The sequence below is a fragment of the Eurytemora carolleeae genome, unplaced genomic scaffold (genome assembly GCF_000591075.1).
Source record: "Eurytemora carolleeae unplaced genomic scaffold, Eaff_2.0 scaffold1463, whole genome shotgun sequence".
Classification (NCBI taxonomy): domain Eukaryota; kingdom Metazoa; phylum Arthropoda; class Copepoda; order Calanoida; family Temoridae; genus Eurytemora; species Eurytemora carolleeae.
Genome location: NW_019397359.1, coordinates 38,741 through 57,923, shown reverse-complemented (window position 1 = coordinate 57,923; position 19,183 = coordinate 38,741). Strand labels below are relative to the sequence as shown.

At 31.9% G+C, this 19,183-nt stretch overlaps 1 protein-coding gene across 1 annotated transcript; it reads right to left on the bottom strand.

Annotated features, from left to right (window-relative positions):
* Window positions 1-7,946: 7,946 nt before the first annotated feature.
* LOC111713737 (uncharacterized) lies at window positions 7,947-13,938 on the bottom strand. Its single transcript, XM_023488677.1, has 8 exons — window positions 13,819-13,938; window positions 13,510-13,549; window positions 13,339-13,421; window positions 12,428-12,493; window positions 11,950-11,988; window positions 10,497-10,593; window positions 9,362-9,436; window positions 7,947-8,422 (listed from the first exon to the last, which is right to left on the bottom strand). Exons 1-8 carry the CDS (start codon window positions 13,911-13,913, stop codon window positions 8,330-8,332), a joined length of 588 nt encoding a protein of 195 aa, XP_023344445.1. The 5' UTR covers window positions 13,914-13,938; the 3' UTR covers window positions 7,947-8,329.
* Window positions 13,939-19,183: the final 5,245 nt, after the last annotated feature.

Below are 19,183 nucleotides of genomic sequence, written 5' to 3'. Positions count from 1 at the left end.
ATGTTTTATCACAGTTGAAATAACCATTTTGTATAATTGTTTCATAATGTCATTTCTAGCTCTGAGTAGCCTCTAGGGGTATGTTATTAATTGTTATTAAAAATCATTAAAGAATCAGTAAATACAATTGATTTTAATTGATTAAAATTTATTCAAGGATTCTTTGTTAAATACTGTAATATTTATAGCATGGTGTAATATATAAAGAATGATCATATACTGGAAAACTTTAATTTTTTTATCCCAAAACTTTTTCAGTTCCTTACCTTTCATTTATGTCCCTAAACTTTCATTTTCTGTCCCAAAACTCAGAGAAATATTTCCAATTCCACAAGTAATTTTTTGTATGCTAGAAGATTATTTTTTCCCAAAATTCATTAATCCTAAACTCTGATTTTCTGTCCCAAACTAAGAAGAAATATTTCAAACTCCACCATCTAATTTTAAAAGGTTAACCCTATCCCTGNCCATGTTTGATGTCAAAATATGACAAATGATACATCATTGGAAATTTCTTTTGCTCTACTTTTATAATCTACAAAAAAAATTGCAAATTTGCTAAAATTTGCTAAATCCAGCTATAGAGTAAAAATGTTTGCAAAAAAATATCCAAAAAATGATAAAATATACATTTTTGAACAGCCATTGACCATGCCATTTTAAATATGCAAAAATGTTTGCAAAATTTGAAAAAACCTGATGCGTAGTTAAGAGAAACCAAAAATGTGCAAATTTGTTTCGATGGGTCGTATGCAAATAATTTGCACAATTTTCTTAAGAAAACTTATGCAATCTATTTCCTTATGTCATGGCTTTCGAAAAAAGCTAAAAATTATTCAAATCTGACAACTGAAAGTGGGTCAAAATAAAGATTTAGTTTGCTACAGGAAAAAGTAGTCATTCAGGCAGTGTGCCTGAGGACTCAGGGCAGTTAGTATAAAAGCCCGAATTTAGATCTAAAGGGAGGGCTTTGGGTATTTAGGAAAAGTCAGAAAATTTTAACAGCCTCAGACCAAGATTTTTTGAGCTAGTATGTGACACAAGATCTCATTATATCACTGAAGTTAAGCACACTTGTCTGCAGCTAGTAACTGGATTGGTTTCCAGACTGTTGTTTATGGGTTTTATTCCTGTGGTTTCAAAAGTATCTGAAGCTAACATCTGGTTAAACAGTTTTGGCCACCTGATAGATGTAGGACGAACAATAACTCTCACAGCCAAAGGTTGCATGATTTCTACTCAACAAGACGAGCTTTAAATGAATTGATCCAAGCTAATGATGATGAAAAGAGGCAAGGTTGTCAAGCAGGGAGAGGGATAAATGTTAAGAATTCATGATTTTAGAATATGAATCTCTAAAGTTAAGGTTACGAGCAACAAAAATAGAAAGACTGAAGTGTTTATGATTTCAAAGATTTATCTATATTTATTTCATTATGCATAAATACATTTTATTACTATTCTTCCCACATGTTATTAATTAATGAAACTACGCAAACAGTTCCTTTAAAAAAACATGGAGAACGCTTAATTTGAATATAAAATTATAGCCATGAATCAGATATGAAATTAAAATAACTTTTCCTCCTTCTTTTATTTTTCCGAGAATATTTATCTGATTGCTTTACCTGAAAAGAAAAATATTGATTTCTCTAAAAATAAACAATAATCAGAAATCCAAAAAGTTAATAACTGTTGTTCCAGTGACAAAGTTTTATTATTGCTTTTGTGAAACATAAATTTCCAATTTTAGGGGTAAAAAGTTAATCATTTTTAAGATAGAAATCAATTTGATTTTACAAGAGAAATAGAAGGTTTTCGAGATATATATATACAAATTCATATTAATCTATCGACAGTGAAATGGTCTATACTCAAAGCAGTAAGTAGGGTTTTCAACCGGAATTCTGTTGCGCGGAATTGCTCGCAATGATTGCTTCCGCTTGCGCCATTTCATTGCGTGGAATTGTGCTTTAATTACAAGCAAGGAAGTATTTATATATTCGGGGAATTGCGCTGAATTGCATGCGAAGGATTTGCTTTGCAAAGACTTCAATTTAAAAATCAATAATTTTGAACTTTGACTTAAACAAATTTATACAGCAGATACAAGAATGGAAATTATCTCTGTAGATTCTAAAATAATCCAGGGTCACATGAACATTTTTCTTTTTTTCAAATTTTTAAGTTTTCAGTTACTAATTAAGAATTAAATATGATACTTTATTTGGTAAAAATTGTAAGATTCATTTGATTAAAATTAGATTTTTTGCTACAGTGAGAACCTGACAACTATGGTATAGGAAGACAATATTACAGTGTATTAGATGTTCTTACAAAGCAGAAAATTTTAATAAGTAACTTATTAAACATAGTCAGTTAAAACAGATCCAGAGTCTTTCAGATTGATATGGAAAATTTATTAATGCTCAGTGAGATTTGTGCCACTCCTGCAACTATTAAGAAGAAGCAAGGTAAAAGATCTCACTTATCCTTGTTTATAGTCTTTCCTCCTAATGTTTAAATCCTTCCTCCCAATGTTTAAATTTTTCCTCATAACGTTTAACCCTTTCCCTAAAGATCGTAATCCTTTTTCCCAACATTTGAATCCTTCCTTCCAAGGTTTACTTCCTTTATCCCAAGATTTAAACCCTTCCTCCCAAGGTTTAAATCTTTTTCCCAAGGTTCACAATCGGATGGACGCTATCAGGGATAGCAAATTAAAATATTATTTATAAATGCCAAGTCACAAAGGCTTGAGTTTGGAGTTAGGACCATTTTTAGTTTTTTAATTTGGATTTACTTTATTCATTGCATCGCCGTTTTNTCTACCTTTTTTATGTTCTACCTATTGATCATTCTACCTTTTGTAATTCTAAATATTTTCATTCTACCTGGTATGGATATTCTTTGAAAAATACACCTATACAGTATACACACACAGCAATTTCCATTATCAAAAAACTCTTGTATATACAACTTTTGAATTCCTGAGAAGATTTGGATAAAAAAGTTTCTTTGTACTAAATTTTACAGAGCAATGGTATCAAGACAACTTAGGGTTTTAACTCCCTGAAGTCACCACCAACCCAACCAGAACTGAAACTAAATGAAATTGGGAGAAGATGCAAATCATTCATGAGCTCGACAAACTAACCTCCAGAGCCTCATAATTTGAAGAATGGCAATCAAAATTGTCTCCAATTCTCATGGTACTAACGCCAGGCTCCCCAACTCTGTCTTCACATCCAGCAATCTAGCTCTTCAATAACCAGCAAGATAAGCTAAACTTTTTCTATAGAAAAAATAACCAGCTACAGCTAATTTTCCTAAAATTCATATGAACCTGGAGATACACGCTGGCGACATACAGAGCTTTGTACTATGCACATATATCACAAATCACAAATATCGCAAACATCACATATATCGCAAACATCACTTATAATTTTACCCAGGCAACATAGACCCGGGTTGTAGGAATACTCTGCGGCACTTCTAGTTAAATAGAGTCTAAAAAATTTTCCTTTGCTTGAAAAACTAACGTTTTTACTTTATAAATTTATTACTTAACTCCATCACAGCTAACTAAATTAATAATCACAGCATCATTAAAAATTATATGTTCACGAATAAACGAAATTTCTTCTGTTTAGATAGAATTTACCCAATCTACATATTCACCAACTCTTTTAAGCTTCAATTTTCTGAGATTTGCTTGTACAAACATTTCAATGAATTTCTCAGTAGAGAGCTCAGACAGCAAGTGCAAGATCATTAAGTCTTGCTCTCCGTCATAGTACATCTTGTGTAATAAAGTATTCTCTTTAGAAGGCTTAAACTTTTCTCTCCTTGTATTAACAGTGAATTTGGACCAATGCAATCCTTAGTCTTTGTCAATGTCAGGTGTTTTTTTTTTACCGTAGTTTCCTTTTAATTTTGTATTTCCAGGGGGGGCAAGAGGACTACTGCCCCCACTAGGTACGCTACTGTGCCACTGCCTGGCCTGAGGAATGGATATGCAAGCAAATGTAGTAGTAAAAGAGCCTCTCCCCATTGGTGCCCCCCCTCAGCCTCTCAGGGGGGGCGGGGGGCGCCCCCCCCCCGTACGCCACTGTCTATCGGTGAGTGATAAACCTCACTGCCACATATAACTATCCTGCTATGTACATATACTACTACCCAAGTAACAAATGTGTAGATGCAACTCTAAACCAAACCCTTACACTTTCTTTGTACATGAGCTGACCGTATATCAGCTACAACCTTTAACCTCGGAATATTTCCACAACAGAACAAACCTCATGCAGTCTCTCAGAATTTTTTTCTCTTTTAATTGAATAATGAATTTCTTCTTACTCGATGAAGAAAATCCGATTGCAATGCCATCGATTAATGTTGGCAAACACACCGATCAAATAGATGTTATTTCCAATAATGCAGCGAGAAATATATTATGATTTATTCCGAGGTAGAAATATATTTAATTTACTTTGAGGCTAAGGGCTCAGCCCCCCCTTCCCTCCCGGAAATCTATGGGGGTGGGGGGTTTTCAGGTGTGTTTTCAATGGGTTTTTCATGTTTTTTTTGGAAAGAACAAACAAAATAAGACCACATGACAAACACCTTTCTACGCCCCTGCTCCCTTCCGGCGTTGCGTATACTTGCTTCCTTAAACCCCATCCGTATTCCCCCCACCTCACCCCAACTCATGCATAGCCCCCCTCTTCAATGACTGATAGGTATACTGAAAGATATATGAAAGAAATGAATATTATCTTTCAGAAATATGAGACGGAAGGAACCCACCCAGGGAACATGTGCAATATACTCACAGATACAAACACAAGGTGGTGGTAAATCATAGTGCGCGCATTTGCATTTGCATAGCGCGCGTTTGAAGTGTGCAATTTTTGAGTGTATATTACAACGTTCTTAATGATTATGGGATAATAACTCATGACTATATTCCGCAGGTTTACAGTTTTGTTTTAGCGCCTTCCTTAGTTCTTCGATAGTCTTATGGAATTGACTGATAAAGTGCGTAAAGGTCGAAATTAATAATGAATAAGACAAAGTTGAATTAGGTACGGAAAGTTGAACTAGTATTCTAACTGGAAGATTTAAACAAAAACTGGTATAGAGGTTTAGAACACCCAGTATTTACAAATGTAGGGTGTCTGTGTGAGGTCCTGTGTATGCAAACTCAAGTGTTCTTGATTGTCTCGTCAGCATGGGCTCATGGACAACAAAATTCAGGACTACTCATTTCATACTTATCACTCTACTCAAGAAGGGTTTAATCCATAGACAACGTATTATAGGACGGCTTAATTCGTACTCTTAAGTAAGGAACTTCACTTGTTTGAACTTCTGTCTGTCAGAGTGGGTTTAATGGACATGGACAACCGAAATTCGGACTCCTCAATTCGTACTTTTGACTCAACTCAAGGTGGGAATACTCCATGGACAGCAGACTTCAGAGCTGCTAAACTCATGACTTAACATAGTTTAACTCTGAACCCTAAAGCAACTAAATTTTCACATATAATAAAATTAATTTTTATCCATATATTGTATCATTTGGCTGTTTAAATTCAGAAAGGAAATGAGCTTTAGACACAAACAAAAATTTTCTAATCCCTTTATCTTTGAAACCTGATAATGAAAATTTTTATTATTTCAGACTCAGATTATTAGATCTTACATAATTCACAGTTTTAGATATTTAAGGTCTACAACAATGGGTTGCGAAGATATTGGGCCATAAGAAAACTAGAGTTTGTGGCAAAGACTCAATTCCTTTTTAGTTTAAAATTGTTTAGACAAAATTGTTTTTTGAAGGGTGCATGTCTGTATAAGGTTTATGTCAGTATATTATTGGTTTATGTCTGTATAAGGTTAATGTCAGTATATTATTGGTTTATGTCTGTATAAGGTTAATGTCAGTATATTATTGGTTTATGTCTGTATTAAATCGATGTAAGTCTGTATGTTAAAGTGTGTATGCCCGAATATTAAAGGATGTGTATGTATGTTAAGGTCTGCACATTAAAAGGTATATGCATTTATTTTAAACGGTGTATGTCTGTATGTTAAAAGATGTATGTATGTATGTTAAGGTCTGTACATTAAAAGGTGTATGTATTTATTTTAAAAGGTGTATGTCTCATGTAAAAGGGTGTATGTCTGTATGTTCATAGGTGTATGTCCGTATGTTAAAAGGTTTATGTCTGTATGTTTACAATGAATACATGATGTGGTTGAGTAAATACAAACATTAAACAATTTAGTTTAACCAATGCATACACATTTAGTATACCCCACCCATCCTTTCAACATTAGATACTATAAACTCTTGTATTAGACTCAACTAAACCAAACGAGCTTATAGTGTATAGAGTTATGATGTACGCTAATCCTTTACTAATTGTATAGGCCGGCCATGAACTATACCGAGAGCGTACTGCATATTTGTTTATTGTAATGAGATTCTGGCCTAACCGAAGGATTTAATGCTTGGCCTAACCTATAGTATATCAATATTAGTAAACAGTTGCAAATGTACAGTACAGCTAACTGAGCACACAGGCACTATCATCCCCCCTGAGCCCATAACTTAAGACAGGGACTCGTTCTGAAAACCAGTTTTAAAACCAAGGTTTCACGAATGGAGTTAGGTAGTTTTGTGAATATCAACATTTTTGGTAAGAAATATTATTATATTCAGTTTGTTTATATTCTCATTTTTTTGAATTTTTAAAAAAAAATCTACACAAATGTTAAGACCCCAAAAAGGAAACTCGGGAGTTTTGTCCAACGATACTCTTTTAGATTTCGGGCTCTGACTAAACCTCATTTTTATCCAATATAAAGCAATTTTTTATGTTTTCTATCATGTATTATACTGTCACTATTAATGTCCAAAAAACATGGGACTTTCTCCATCAATTATCCATTATTTATTGATTATTCTTGACCATTTTTGAGTGGTGAGATTATTTCAAAAATAGGTTTTTTTTGTATGTCTAAATCCAAAAAATGATGTAATAACTATTTGCAGAATTTTGAAAAATGTAAACAAGTTTTTAAAACAAATGAAATGAGTTTTTTTCCACAAAATTATAACCTATGCAGCCCGATGTCGTAGAGCCTTGATATTTCAAACTATGAACTCGGTTAGACCAAAAAACTATAAAATATCAAAGGTTTTAACCATCAGGTTTCAAAGAAATAGGGATTAGAAAATTTGAGTTTGTGACAAAAACTCAGTTCCTTTCCTCCAACTTGAAAATCAAAAAATGAATTTTCTGCAAATATTCTGTGAAAGGTTCAGAAGAAAAGGTTTAATGTAAGCTAAGCTGGGAAAATGCTGAATCATAAACTCAGAAACTAATCGAAACAAAAGGCTTTAACTTGAGAGTAAACTTTCAATTTCATTAATTTTTCTGCAGTTAAATCTTTCAACAAAAACAAAAGTTAGAAGTATAAGAACATTAAGGTTTTTATTTCAATAAATAAAAAATTACAAATAGATGCAGAAAGTGCGTTTTATTGATGCAGAATCTTAATCTTTAGTGGACTGCGTTTACTTCCACATATAATGATATTGTGTAACATGAATTGAATTCAATTTAAAAACGCAAAATTGATTTATAATTGTTTATTTTTAGATGAATATTATGTAACATGTGAACATTTATAAACATTGATTGGGTAATCTAAGCAACATGGGTTGGTTTGTTTTGATTTACCTTGTATCTGAGATACATGGTTTGGTTTGGTTTATCTGAGATACATGGTTTGGTTTGGTTTAGCCTAGATACATGGTTTGGATTGGTTTATCTGAGATACATGGTTTGGTTTGGTTTATCTGAGATACATGGTTTGGTTTGGTTTATCTGAGATTCATGGTTTGGTTTGGTTTATCTGAGATTCATGGTTTGGTTTGGTTTCTTTGAGATACATGGTTTGGTTTGGTTTGGTTTATCTGAGATACATGGTTTGGTTTGGTTTGGTTTATCTGAGATACAAGGTTTGGTGTGGTTTGGTTCATCTGAGATACATGGTTTGGTTTGGTTTGGTTTGGTTTATCTGAGATACATGGTTTGGTTTAGTTTGGTTTGGTTTATCTGAGATACATGGTTTGGTGTGGTTTGGTTTATCTGAGATACATGGTTTGGTTTGGTTAGGTTTATCTGAGATACAAGGTTTGGTGTGATTGGTTTATCTGAGACACATGGTTTGGTTTAAACTGGTTTGGTTTATCTGAGATACATGGCTTGGTTTGGTTTGGTTTATCTGAGATACATGGTTTGGTGTGATTGGTTTATCTGAGATACATGGTTTGGTTTGGTTTGGGAAAGAGGTGGTGAATCATCCCAAGAAGTGACAAGATATCTCTTCCTTCATCTACATTTTCCTGTTTGTATTTTAAACTATTTGAAAATTATTGAAATTATTAGAACTACCAGATAAAACTAGTTTTATCATGCTCTTAAAGGGAGAGTTCGCGAAAAATGAAAGGAGGTATAGGCTTACGGCGAAAAATGAGCGCTTTTAATCTCTCTATCTGTTGCGTCTATCAGGAGAAAATTGTTAAAAACGACTCATACCGAAGAACGTAGCGTCCATACAAATTCAGAAAGTTGCAATATTCAACTCGGATCGTAAAAAATCAATTCATTCTAATATTACAACCAATTGTCACCGATTTTTTTTCGACGCATTCGTATATAGTTAATAATACATAATACTTTTTATTTTTATGATCCCGTTTCGAGGATTTTTGCATGAAGACGACATTTTCATTTTTCCAGGAATGTTAAAAAAGCAGTGCCAGCGAAATATTATTTAAAAAAATAAGAAATATAAAATATTATGAAATATTAACCATATACGAATGCGTCGAAAAATAATCGTTGACTATTGGTTGTAATATCTGAATGATTTGTTTGGAATCAATTGATTATTTTACGATCCGAGTAGAATGTTGCAACTTTCTGAATTTGTATGGACGCTATGTTCTTCATCATGAGTAGTTTTTAACAATTTTCTCCTTATAGACGCAACAGAGAAGTAAGATTAGTAGTGACCAAAAGCGCTTATTTTTCGCCATAAGCCTGTACCCCCTTTCATTTTTCGCGAACACTCCCTTCAACACAAAAGCGGCAGAATTTATTTTGATAGAAGTGTTTGCATCCAAAATCACCCCCTCCCCCCCTTCCCTGTATTTTAAGTTCACACAGCATAAAATCAATAAAGCACAATGAACATGAATATAATCGGAACAAAAGCTTGTATCAGATATTTGATATAAAATTTAGTATTATTGTATCATTATTAGCATTAATAGTTTTTCCTGAGTTTGGATATCTAAATAGTATTTGTGAGAAGTGAGATAGAACTCTATAAACCTGATTGTAACAGCAACCTCCTGTACAAATATAACAATCATAAACTATTATAAAGGGGAAAATGAAATCCCTGGCTCCTTCTTCCTTTGGTTATTAACAAGGAGGATGTTTAATACAAGGGGGGAGGGGGTGATATGCAGGACATTAAAGGCATCTATAAAATCAAAAATTAAACAGTACCATAACAAACTTATGAAACACAAACTTAATTTTGAAATACAAACTCCTGAAAGAAAGTACTAACTCCTAAGAAAGAAAGTACAAACTACTGAAAGAAAGTACAAACTCCTAAGAGTACAAGCTACTGAGAGAAAGTTCAAACTCATGAAAAAAGTACAAACTCCTAAAAGTACAAGCTCCTGAAAGAAAGTACAAACCTGAAAGAAAGTACAAACTCCTGAAAGAAAGTACAAACTTTTGAAAGAAAGTACAAACTCATGAAAGAAAGTTCAAACTCCTGAAAGAAAGTACAAACTCATGAAAGAAAGTTCAAACTCATGAAAGAAAGTATACAAACTTCTGTAAGAAAGTACAAACTCCTGAAAGAAAGTACAAACTCCTGAAAGAAGATACACTTCCTTCAATACAAATCAAGAAACTCCCTCTAATACAAAGCAATAAACTCCCTTTAATACAAAGCAATAAACTCCCTTTAATACAAATCAAGAAACTCCCTTTAATACAAAGCAATAAACTCCCTTTAATACAAAGTAAGAAACTCCCTTTTAAACAAAGCAAGAAACTCCCTTTAAAACAAAGGAAGAAACTCACTTTTATACAAAGCAAGAAACTAACTTTTATACAAAGCAAGAAACTCACTTTTATACAAAGCAAGAAACTAACTTTTATACAAAGCAAGAAACTCACTTTTAAAACAAAGCAAGAAACTCCCATTAATAGAAAGCAAGAAACTCCCTTTTATACAAAGCAAGTCACTTCCTTTAATACAAAGCAAGAAACTCCCTTTAATACAAATCAAGAAACTCCCTTTAATACAAAGCAAGTCACTCCCTTTAATACAAAGCAAGTCACTCCCTTTAATACAAATCAAGAATCTCCCTTTAATACAAAGAAACTAGCCTTGATAATATAGAAGCAGAAGAATATTTGCATCCCCCAGGTCGAGGTCAGATCTTGATTGTTGTAAAGCAACAGTTCCATTCCTTCACGAACTAATCTGATATAAAAAAATAAAAATTAATTCTGAGAAAATTTTCTAGCATTTTAGCCGTTTTAAGTAACCTTTTAACCTTTTATCGGGGTTTTAATTTTCTTTAAATTATGAGCCCCGTTTTATACAAAAAATATCGATTTAATTTTTGAAAAAATCAATATGATAATGGTATGATACACACATTTTTTAAAACTTAATAAAATATGGCCATCTATTTTGACATTTGTGTGCGAGAAACATGGCTGCCATTGACTTTAAAATTTCATCAAGCAAAAACAAACGGGTTACAGAGGTTTTTTGTTGTACTCTTATATAGGGCTTATAGGCAATATTTCGTTCCCAAACGGCAGTTTTGAACATCAACGAAAAATTCCGTTAACGAACGAGGAGAATTAAATTAACAATAAACATGGTTGCTTTTCATAAAAATTACGGCAAAGGAATTGAGTTTTTGCCACAAACTCGGATTTTTAAATCCCAATTTCTTTAAAACCCAATGTCGTAGACCGTAGATATTTCAAACAATGAATTCTGGTGGATCAAACAATGTAAGTTTGAACTATGAAAGGTATGCATCATCTGGTTGTTGAGATTTAGGTCTCATGAAATTGGCATTTGTGGCAAAAACTCAATTCCTTTCTTTACTTTTCATGGTTTACAATGTTTAAAAAAACATAAACAAATCTATTTTTATAATGTGTTGTGACTTATGAAGTTGTTGAGGGTCAACTTCGGTATTTTTTGAAAATTAAACCACTAAACTATTTATTTATGTAGAAGTTTCGTTAGCGAACTTCCTAATCGTTCATGAAGTTAACAAATAATTGGTTTATTTACGATTAATGCCATTAAAATTCGAGTATCAAGATTGTTAACGGCACATTTATTAACGAACGGGAGAACCATATTTAAGTTTTTAGTTTAGAAGGAACGGCTACTTGGTGAGCCTGTTTGTTCCTTCAAGTTTTTAGTTTAGAAGGAACGGCTACTTGGTGAGCCTGTATGTTCCTTTAAGTTTCTAGTTTATAAGGAACGACTACTTGGTGAGCCTGTTTGTTCCTTTACGTTTTTAGTTTAGAAGGAACGGCTACTTGATGATCCTGTATGTTCCTTTAAGTTTCTTGTTTAGAAGGAACGGCTACTTGGTGAGCCTGTTTTTTCCTGAAAATTTTTAGTTTAGAAGGAACTGCTACTTGGTGAGCCTGTTTGTTCCTTTTAATTTCTAGTTTAGAAGGAACGGCTACTTGGTGAGTCTGTTTGTTCCTTCAAGTTTTTAGTTTAGAAGGAACGGCTACTTGGAGAGCCTGTTTGTTCCTTTAAGTTTTTAGCTTAGAAGGAACTTATTCTGTCTCTGCATACCTTGATACTAGAAGATGGATAGTAAATGTGTAGCACTGCCTGAAATTTTAACAAAGATTATTTTTGTTTAAGAAACACGAAAGATAAAAATTTCCTGAATTTAAAATGATGTTTTGATATTAAAGTTTTAATTTCCACAGTTTACTAGAATTCTTCACTTTAAACAAATTTGTGTACTAAAGGATTCGATGATTACGTAATAAATGAAATGATAAATATGTTATGTAATGAGTAATGATCAATGTCGCCTATTTGTGCATAATTTTGCATATTTTTCTTTGGTAAAGCTATATATCCAAAAATTTATTTAAACAAATTTAAACAAAAAAAATCATTAAATCTGCGAACTTTTTTGTTTTGTTTTATATATAAGTACAAAAAGAAGATGCTCGCAGATACATTGATTTACAATTAACAGTTGAAATAGAAGATGGGCTCTTCCCTAAAAGCCTAATATTAAATTTTGTGTTATATTTACCGGTATGTGACAATGTTCCTCTGATATCGTAGTCCAACCTTTTTCAGACTTCCACGGAAATTTTTCCTTTTTAAAAAAGATTAAAATTCCAATGTTGTGATGTACATCAGGTGAAAAGTACAAAATTGAGTATGTTACGTAAATTATTCTTCTCTCAGCTCTGTTGTAAATTGCAAATAAAAGTTTTGTTACCACGGTGTATTTTTATTAAAAAATTTTAAAAAAACTTTTAATCATAAAAAATTTGAAATTTTTTTGCCGCCCTTTCGTTTCTGGAAAGTCCAAACCTTACCCCGCCGCAGTACTTGCCCTTGCTCTTCGTGTTAATTTGAATCCTCTATATTAATAAAAATACGAAAATTTTTAATTATTATACCTAGGAGGTCTTCAAACACTTTAAAAAGGGAACCGAGTGCTGCGCGGTGGCTAGATGCAGGTTAAGATACACACTGCGAGCAGAATCGGTTTGGGGGAAAAGTTATCATAGTTCAATGTAACAATTAAAGGGGCTGTCAAGTGTCAACATTATGTGATGTAACTCTCCATTAAGTTACCTAACCTATCCAGTTAGAAATATGAAATATATTTATGTTTATATATATTTGCTAATTTGATAGTATTATTATAATCATTATTAACATTCAACCTACAGTCAAAGTATCATGTCCTGTAGGCTATGTTACGTTGAGCTCCAGGGTCGAGCTCCAACCACTTACCCTTGTCTACTTGGGTTTTAATTTTTTGTTTNATCCAATATAATTCCTAAATTACCCGACAATATTAATCCAATATAATTCCTAAATTACCCGACAATATTAATCCAATATAATTCCTAAATTACCCGACAATATTAATCCAATATAATTCCTAAATTACCCGACAATATAATTCCAATATGATTCCTAAATTACCTGACGAGTTTCTTGATTCTGTAATGAGTAGAGAAGATTCCGAAGAAGAAAAATGAAACAAAAATTGCATTTTTCAGACGACGCTACAAATAATAAAAGATATTAAAAATTTAGATAAATCATTACTAACAACGAATGCTAAGGAAAAGATAAATTATTATAAAGTCTTACTTTAAAGAATCTCCCTGGATCTACTCCATTTTGATGTTGCCTTTAAAAATATTGATATAACTAAATTTATAATTATGTTGTTAAGTAAGTTGTCTCATTCACAGCGGTTTTACCCTTTAAACCTGTATAATTCACATTTTTGAGAAAGATAAATGATTTCGTTTTTCTATCTGGAAAAGTGTTAAATTCTGCCAATTTTCTTGTCGTCTCTTCTGCATCAATCCGCAAGAAATCCAAATTGGCAAATTAACAGTTTTTACAAAACAAAAAAATGATATCTTTTGTGAGCCCTTCCCTATAATTGGAAACCTTTTGCAGATTGAGACAAGGAACTGTGTATGATCTGTATTTCTGGCGAAAAACCAACTAATCATCAACATAACCGTGAAGACCAGGCTGATCATGAGGTAGCAAAGTTTCAGCACATCTAATCCTAATCAAAAGAAGTTATATTAACCTTATCCCGATGGGCTATTTTTGTCTAATATATATGTCTCGAATTGTCCAACTTTCCAATCGTGATAGGGTTAAGAAGACATTCTAGTGACACCTAGTGATGGCCAGAACCACTCTTATTATCAGTAATATATCTAGTAATTAAAAACGTAGCTAAGGAGTTTGTAAATTGTCTGAATTTTCCCGACAAACGTATAAACTTCATGAAAGATTTGTATATTTTAGAAAGATTTCTTTTTAACCCTTAAAATATCCACGGAGCAAATGTGTTTACATTTTTCAAGGGCTTTCTAAATATTTATATAAGGATTAGAGTCTTTGCTTCACCTTCAAGATGCAAAGATATTGGATTTTTTTACACAACGATCATCCTTTAAATCGCCCTGTAAATCAATCAAAGAAATTGCAAAAATAGTTTTAAAATCTATTTTAAAATTTTAAGGCAATACTGTTCAAAATGACTGTTCTGGAAAAAAAAAACTAGAGGAGGGATGGCGCAGGCCTAGCTTTTTTGTGTCAAGGAAGTCGATCTATGTTTAATTCAAAACTTGAAGTATACAAATATACAAACTTCAAATCAAAAGTAATAATGTATAGTTACAATGTATAAAATCAAATTAAATTTTCACATTTTTCAACAGCCACATATTGAATCCATTTCTTTTTTAACAAACATTTTAAATCTTAAATAAAAGTAAAAATAAACTAGATGAAAACTTTCAATGACTTTAGTTTAAAAACGGCTTAGAAACGATAATATTTTGTTACAGAAAATCGGTTTATATGTTCTTATCCCTATTACTTTGTAATCTAATGGTGTAAACCTTTTATATTTTAAACTTAGATTATTTGATCCAACAGAATTCATAGTTTGGACTATCTAAGGTCTATGACATTGGTTTGCAAAGAAATAGGGATATGAAAATCATAGTTTGTGGCAAAAACTCTGTTCTTTTACCATATAAATACATAGGAACTAAACACTTCAAACCTCTTAGCAACCTTATGGTGTAACAGCCTTTGATATTTTTAACCTTTGGCTATATTTGCTCGATCAGTGTCCGAATTTAATGAATTTAAGCCGCGTCTCAAATCACCCAAAAACCGGTTTCAATTGAACGTCGGTCTAAATCTTAAAAAATTTAATACAATTTTAAGTTGAACCAACAATATTTGAGCCGCGGTTTAAATTTAAGCCGCCGCTCAAATTCTTTAGCTTCGGCCTCAGAATTCACAATTTTAAATATCATAGGTCTATTATGACATCAACTTGAATTTGTTAAACATTGATATAATTCCTTTTGGATCCGGGACCGGATCCCAGAAGCAGAAAAATTACAAATCCGGATCTGGATCATAAGCACTGGCGTACACCACCTGAAGAAGGAGTCACAAATCCTGTGATCTTGTTTTTCACTGGAAGCTAGTCTTAGGAACTGATACAACGCAAGATTCTAAAGAAATTGTGAATTTTTCAAAAGCTAAAATCTAAAGTTTATGATTTATCATTTTTCTTTTGTATGAATCAAGTAATACTGTTCATAATTGGATAAAATGTTGGATTGGGAAATTATTACTCTCTTCAACCTCTTATTCTTTAATAATAAGCTTAATGACATTAATTTTTGATATTCTACTAAGGATCAAACCAGGATTAAAGTAAAAAGTAGTTCTTGGACCTTTTTTGAATCCTAACTTATTTATTTATTAAAAGTTTGATGATGTTCTATATACTCTGAATTCAGGTTTAGGCAAATTCAAGATATTTTGGTCTTTGTTAAGAGAAATCAAGACACCTGCGTTGTGATGAAGATAAAGAATAATTCAAGATACCTGTATAGTGATGAAGATAAAAGAAGAATTCAAGATACCTGCGTTGTGTTGAAGATATAGAAGAATTCAAGATACCTGTATTGTGATGAAGATAAAGAAGAATTCAAGATACCTATATAGTGATGAAGATAAAGAAGAATTCAAGATACCTGTATTGTGATGAAGATAAAGTAGAAAACAAGATACCTGTATAGTGATGAAGATAAAGAAGAATTAAAGATACCTAAATTGTGATGAAGATAAAGAAGAATTCAAGATACCTGTATAGTGATGAAGATAAAGAAGAATTCAAGATACTGGTATTGTGATGAAGATAAAGAAGAATTCAAGATACCTATATTGTGATGAAGATAAAGAAGAATTCAAGATACCTATATAGTGATGAAGATAAAGAAGAATTCAAGATACCTTTATTGTGATGAAGATAAAGTAGAAAACAAGATACCTGTATTGTGATTAAGATAAAGAAGAATTCAAGATACCTGTATTGTGATGAAGTTGAAGAAAACTGCCCCCATTCCCATATTCATGAAAGTCCAGCAGCTATAAAATTTAAATTATATTAAAAATAATAAGAACAAACTTGAAGCTTTCGGCGCGTAAGTATGTTTAGATTCCTCACAAAAACTGTAGTAGTCTTTTGCAAAAAAAAATACGATGTTCTTTGAGTATCTTCCTTGTTTTTAAAGAAACAAACAAAATCATTTTTTTACACGATTAAATTCATCGTTTTGGTAAAATCTGCAACCGAACGTGAACCAGACCTAAAGTGTCTGTGACTCAAAAAAATTAACTATTGAATTATTGAAGTAAAAATTTCCATTTACTGTTAGTGCCGATTGAAGGATTCCTATGTCTAATTGGATAATGAGTTAGATAGAAAGATCGATGTTACCGCCATACTATTTCTGTCGGTTCAGAATAGACAACAAACACATGACTGAACCCTGATTGGTCAGGCGCTAATGGACTCGGCATACAGGAGTGCCCTCCTCACATGACAAATAACCAAGTTTCAAAAGTAGTTCGCACAGTTTTAACAAAAGGTTAATAATAAAGACATTTTTTGCTAAAAACATAAAGAAAATATAATTCCTTGATCTAATGAGAATCTTGTAGAGAAGGTTTCCACAGATCCAGGTATTTGTGATTCCAATCCCAGCAGCAGATAAACAAACTGAAATTTTATCTTTAATTAGACTTTTAAAAGCCAAATCTTACTTCAAAAATTTTTACAAAAAAAATCTAATTTGATTTTTTAAATCCAGTTTTATAAAAAAAGGAAACTGCACATTTTTTTATGCATTAACATGAAAAATTAATAATATTTAAAAATGAAATTTTTTCAGATGATTCTGAATAATTAGTGTCCCTCCCCAAAGATTGAAAACATGTTAATTATTTAAACAAAAGCAGAGAAAAATTAAACTATCAAAAAAAAATACTAAGTTGTAAGATTTCATTTGGTAAAATCGCATCGAATAAGATTAAACTTTTTTCTACAAAATCAAATTGAGTCGATGTCACAAACTCTGATTTTCTAATCTTTATGTCTTTGCAACCCGATGTCGATTACCTTTGTCATTACAAACTATGAATTTTGTTAGATAAAACAATCTATAGCAAATGTTGACACCATCAGGTTGAAAAAAAAGTATTAGAAAATTTGAGTTTGTGGTAAATTATGGTAAATACTATATTCCCTTAAAATCTAAAAATAATTTACTTACGCAGTATTTTGATCATGATGAACTGCGTGTAGGAGAACCAGATATTTTTAATCCAATCTAATTTCACATATTCTTGCAGTTAAGGAAAAGGAATTGAGTCTTTGTCACAAACTCTGATTTTCAAATCCCCAAATCTCTGCAACCCAATGTCGTAAACATTAGATATTTCAAACTATGAACCCTCTTACATTAAATATTCAAAGTTTGAAATATCAAACATTTACATCATCAGGTTGCAAGGATAATGGGATACAAAAACTTATGTTTGTGGCAAAAACTCAACTTCTTTGTACAAAACTATTTTTTTCCTAAAGCTATCTTTTTACTTTTTTGTTGAATATTTCTCAAAAACAATGATGTTTAAAAAATTGTGAATACTTTTTATGTGGTCTTTTTGATTCTCAAAACAAGAGATTTGAAAAGAAACTGAAATATTTTTTGCTCTTTACACAGTTTTATATCTAAATTTTACCGAGGCACCGTGGATTTCTCGTATATCCTTGGTTGAGAGAAGTAAAGACGGGGGGATGATAGTTTCCCACCTGTGTGGTTAGTTAGCTGTACTGTACAATTACAACTCTTTACTAATATTGATATACTATAGGTATAGGTTAGGCCAGAATCAACTTATAATAAACAAATATGCAGTACGCTCACTGTATGGTTGATGGCCTCAGAGAAAAAAAAAATAGTTACAGAGATCGATTAACACCTATGATATGCAATATTTTCCACAGCATGTTCTATTGTGTACAAGTACTGTACACGACCAATCAGGAGACATCTGTACTCAGGGATATTTAAGGATCCTTTGAATAGAAAATGCAAAATCTTTAAAAGTAGACAATATTCATAAACGTTATGTTTTATGTTTAAAATTGGAGTATTTCTTTAAAAGTTGTAAAACTTAACCCCTGAATGCAAGTGGCCGTTAGATGTCAGTCAAAAAACATTACATGGAACCGTAACATGGTGTGCCGGGACGCTTTAGGCCTGCTCAGCCTATCCAGGTAGAGTGTATGAGCAGTCTGTGTAGCCTATACAATTAGTAAAGGATTAGCGTACATCATCACTCTATACACTATAACCTCGTTGAGTAAAGAGAAACTAAATGTACAAATGTTTAAATTTTAACACATACTATATATAGAAAAAAATCAAAGAATGCAAAGACAATTTTACAAAGAAAAGAATAAAAAGATTAAATAGAGTAAAAGATATAATCAAATATAAAGGATGTCAAAAATCGGAGCGAATTATAAAATTAAAAATTCCCATTTTGTTTAGAACCTTTTTCACAACCCATAAAGCCTATTTTATTTGTTCAACATTAAGAATAAATCTATAATTTTTATTTCTAAAAGTTGTTAGTTCATCGTCTAAAAATACTAACAATCCACCAACAGTTTATCTTAAATATAATGTAAACAATAAATATGTAATTTTCCGTTTCCTTCCCTTTTTTCTTATTTTTTTTATTTTAGAATTGGGAGGAAATATTCCCACAACCCCTATGTTTGGAGGTTTTTAAATATTTTTTTCTGAAACACTTTATTTTCTATGTTTCTGTTATATTTACTATTTACTTACTTTCTTACTTACTTACTTACTTACCTACTTACTTACCTACTTACCTACTTACCTACTTACTTACC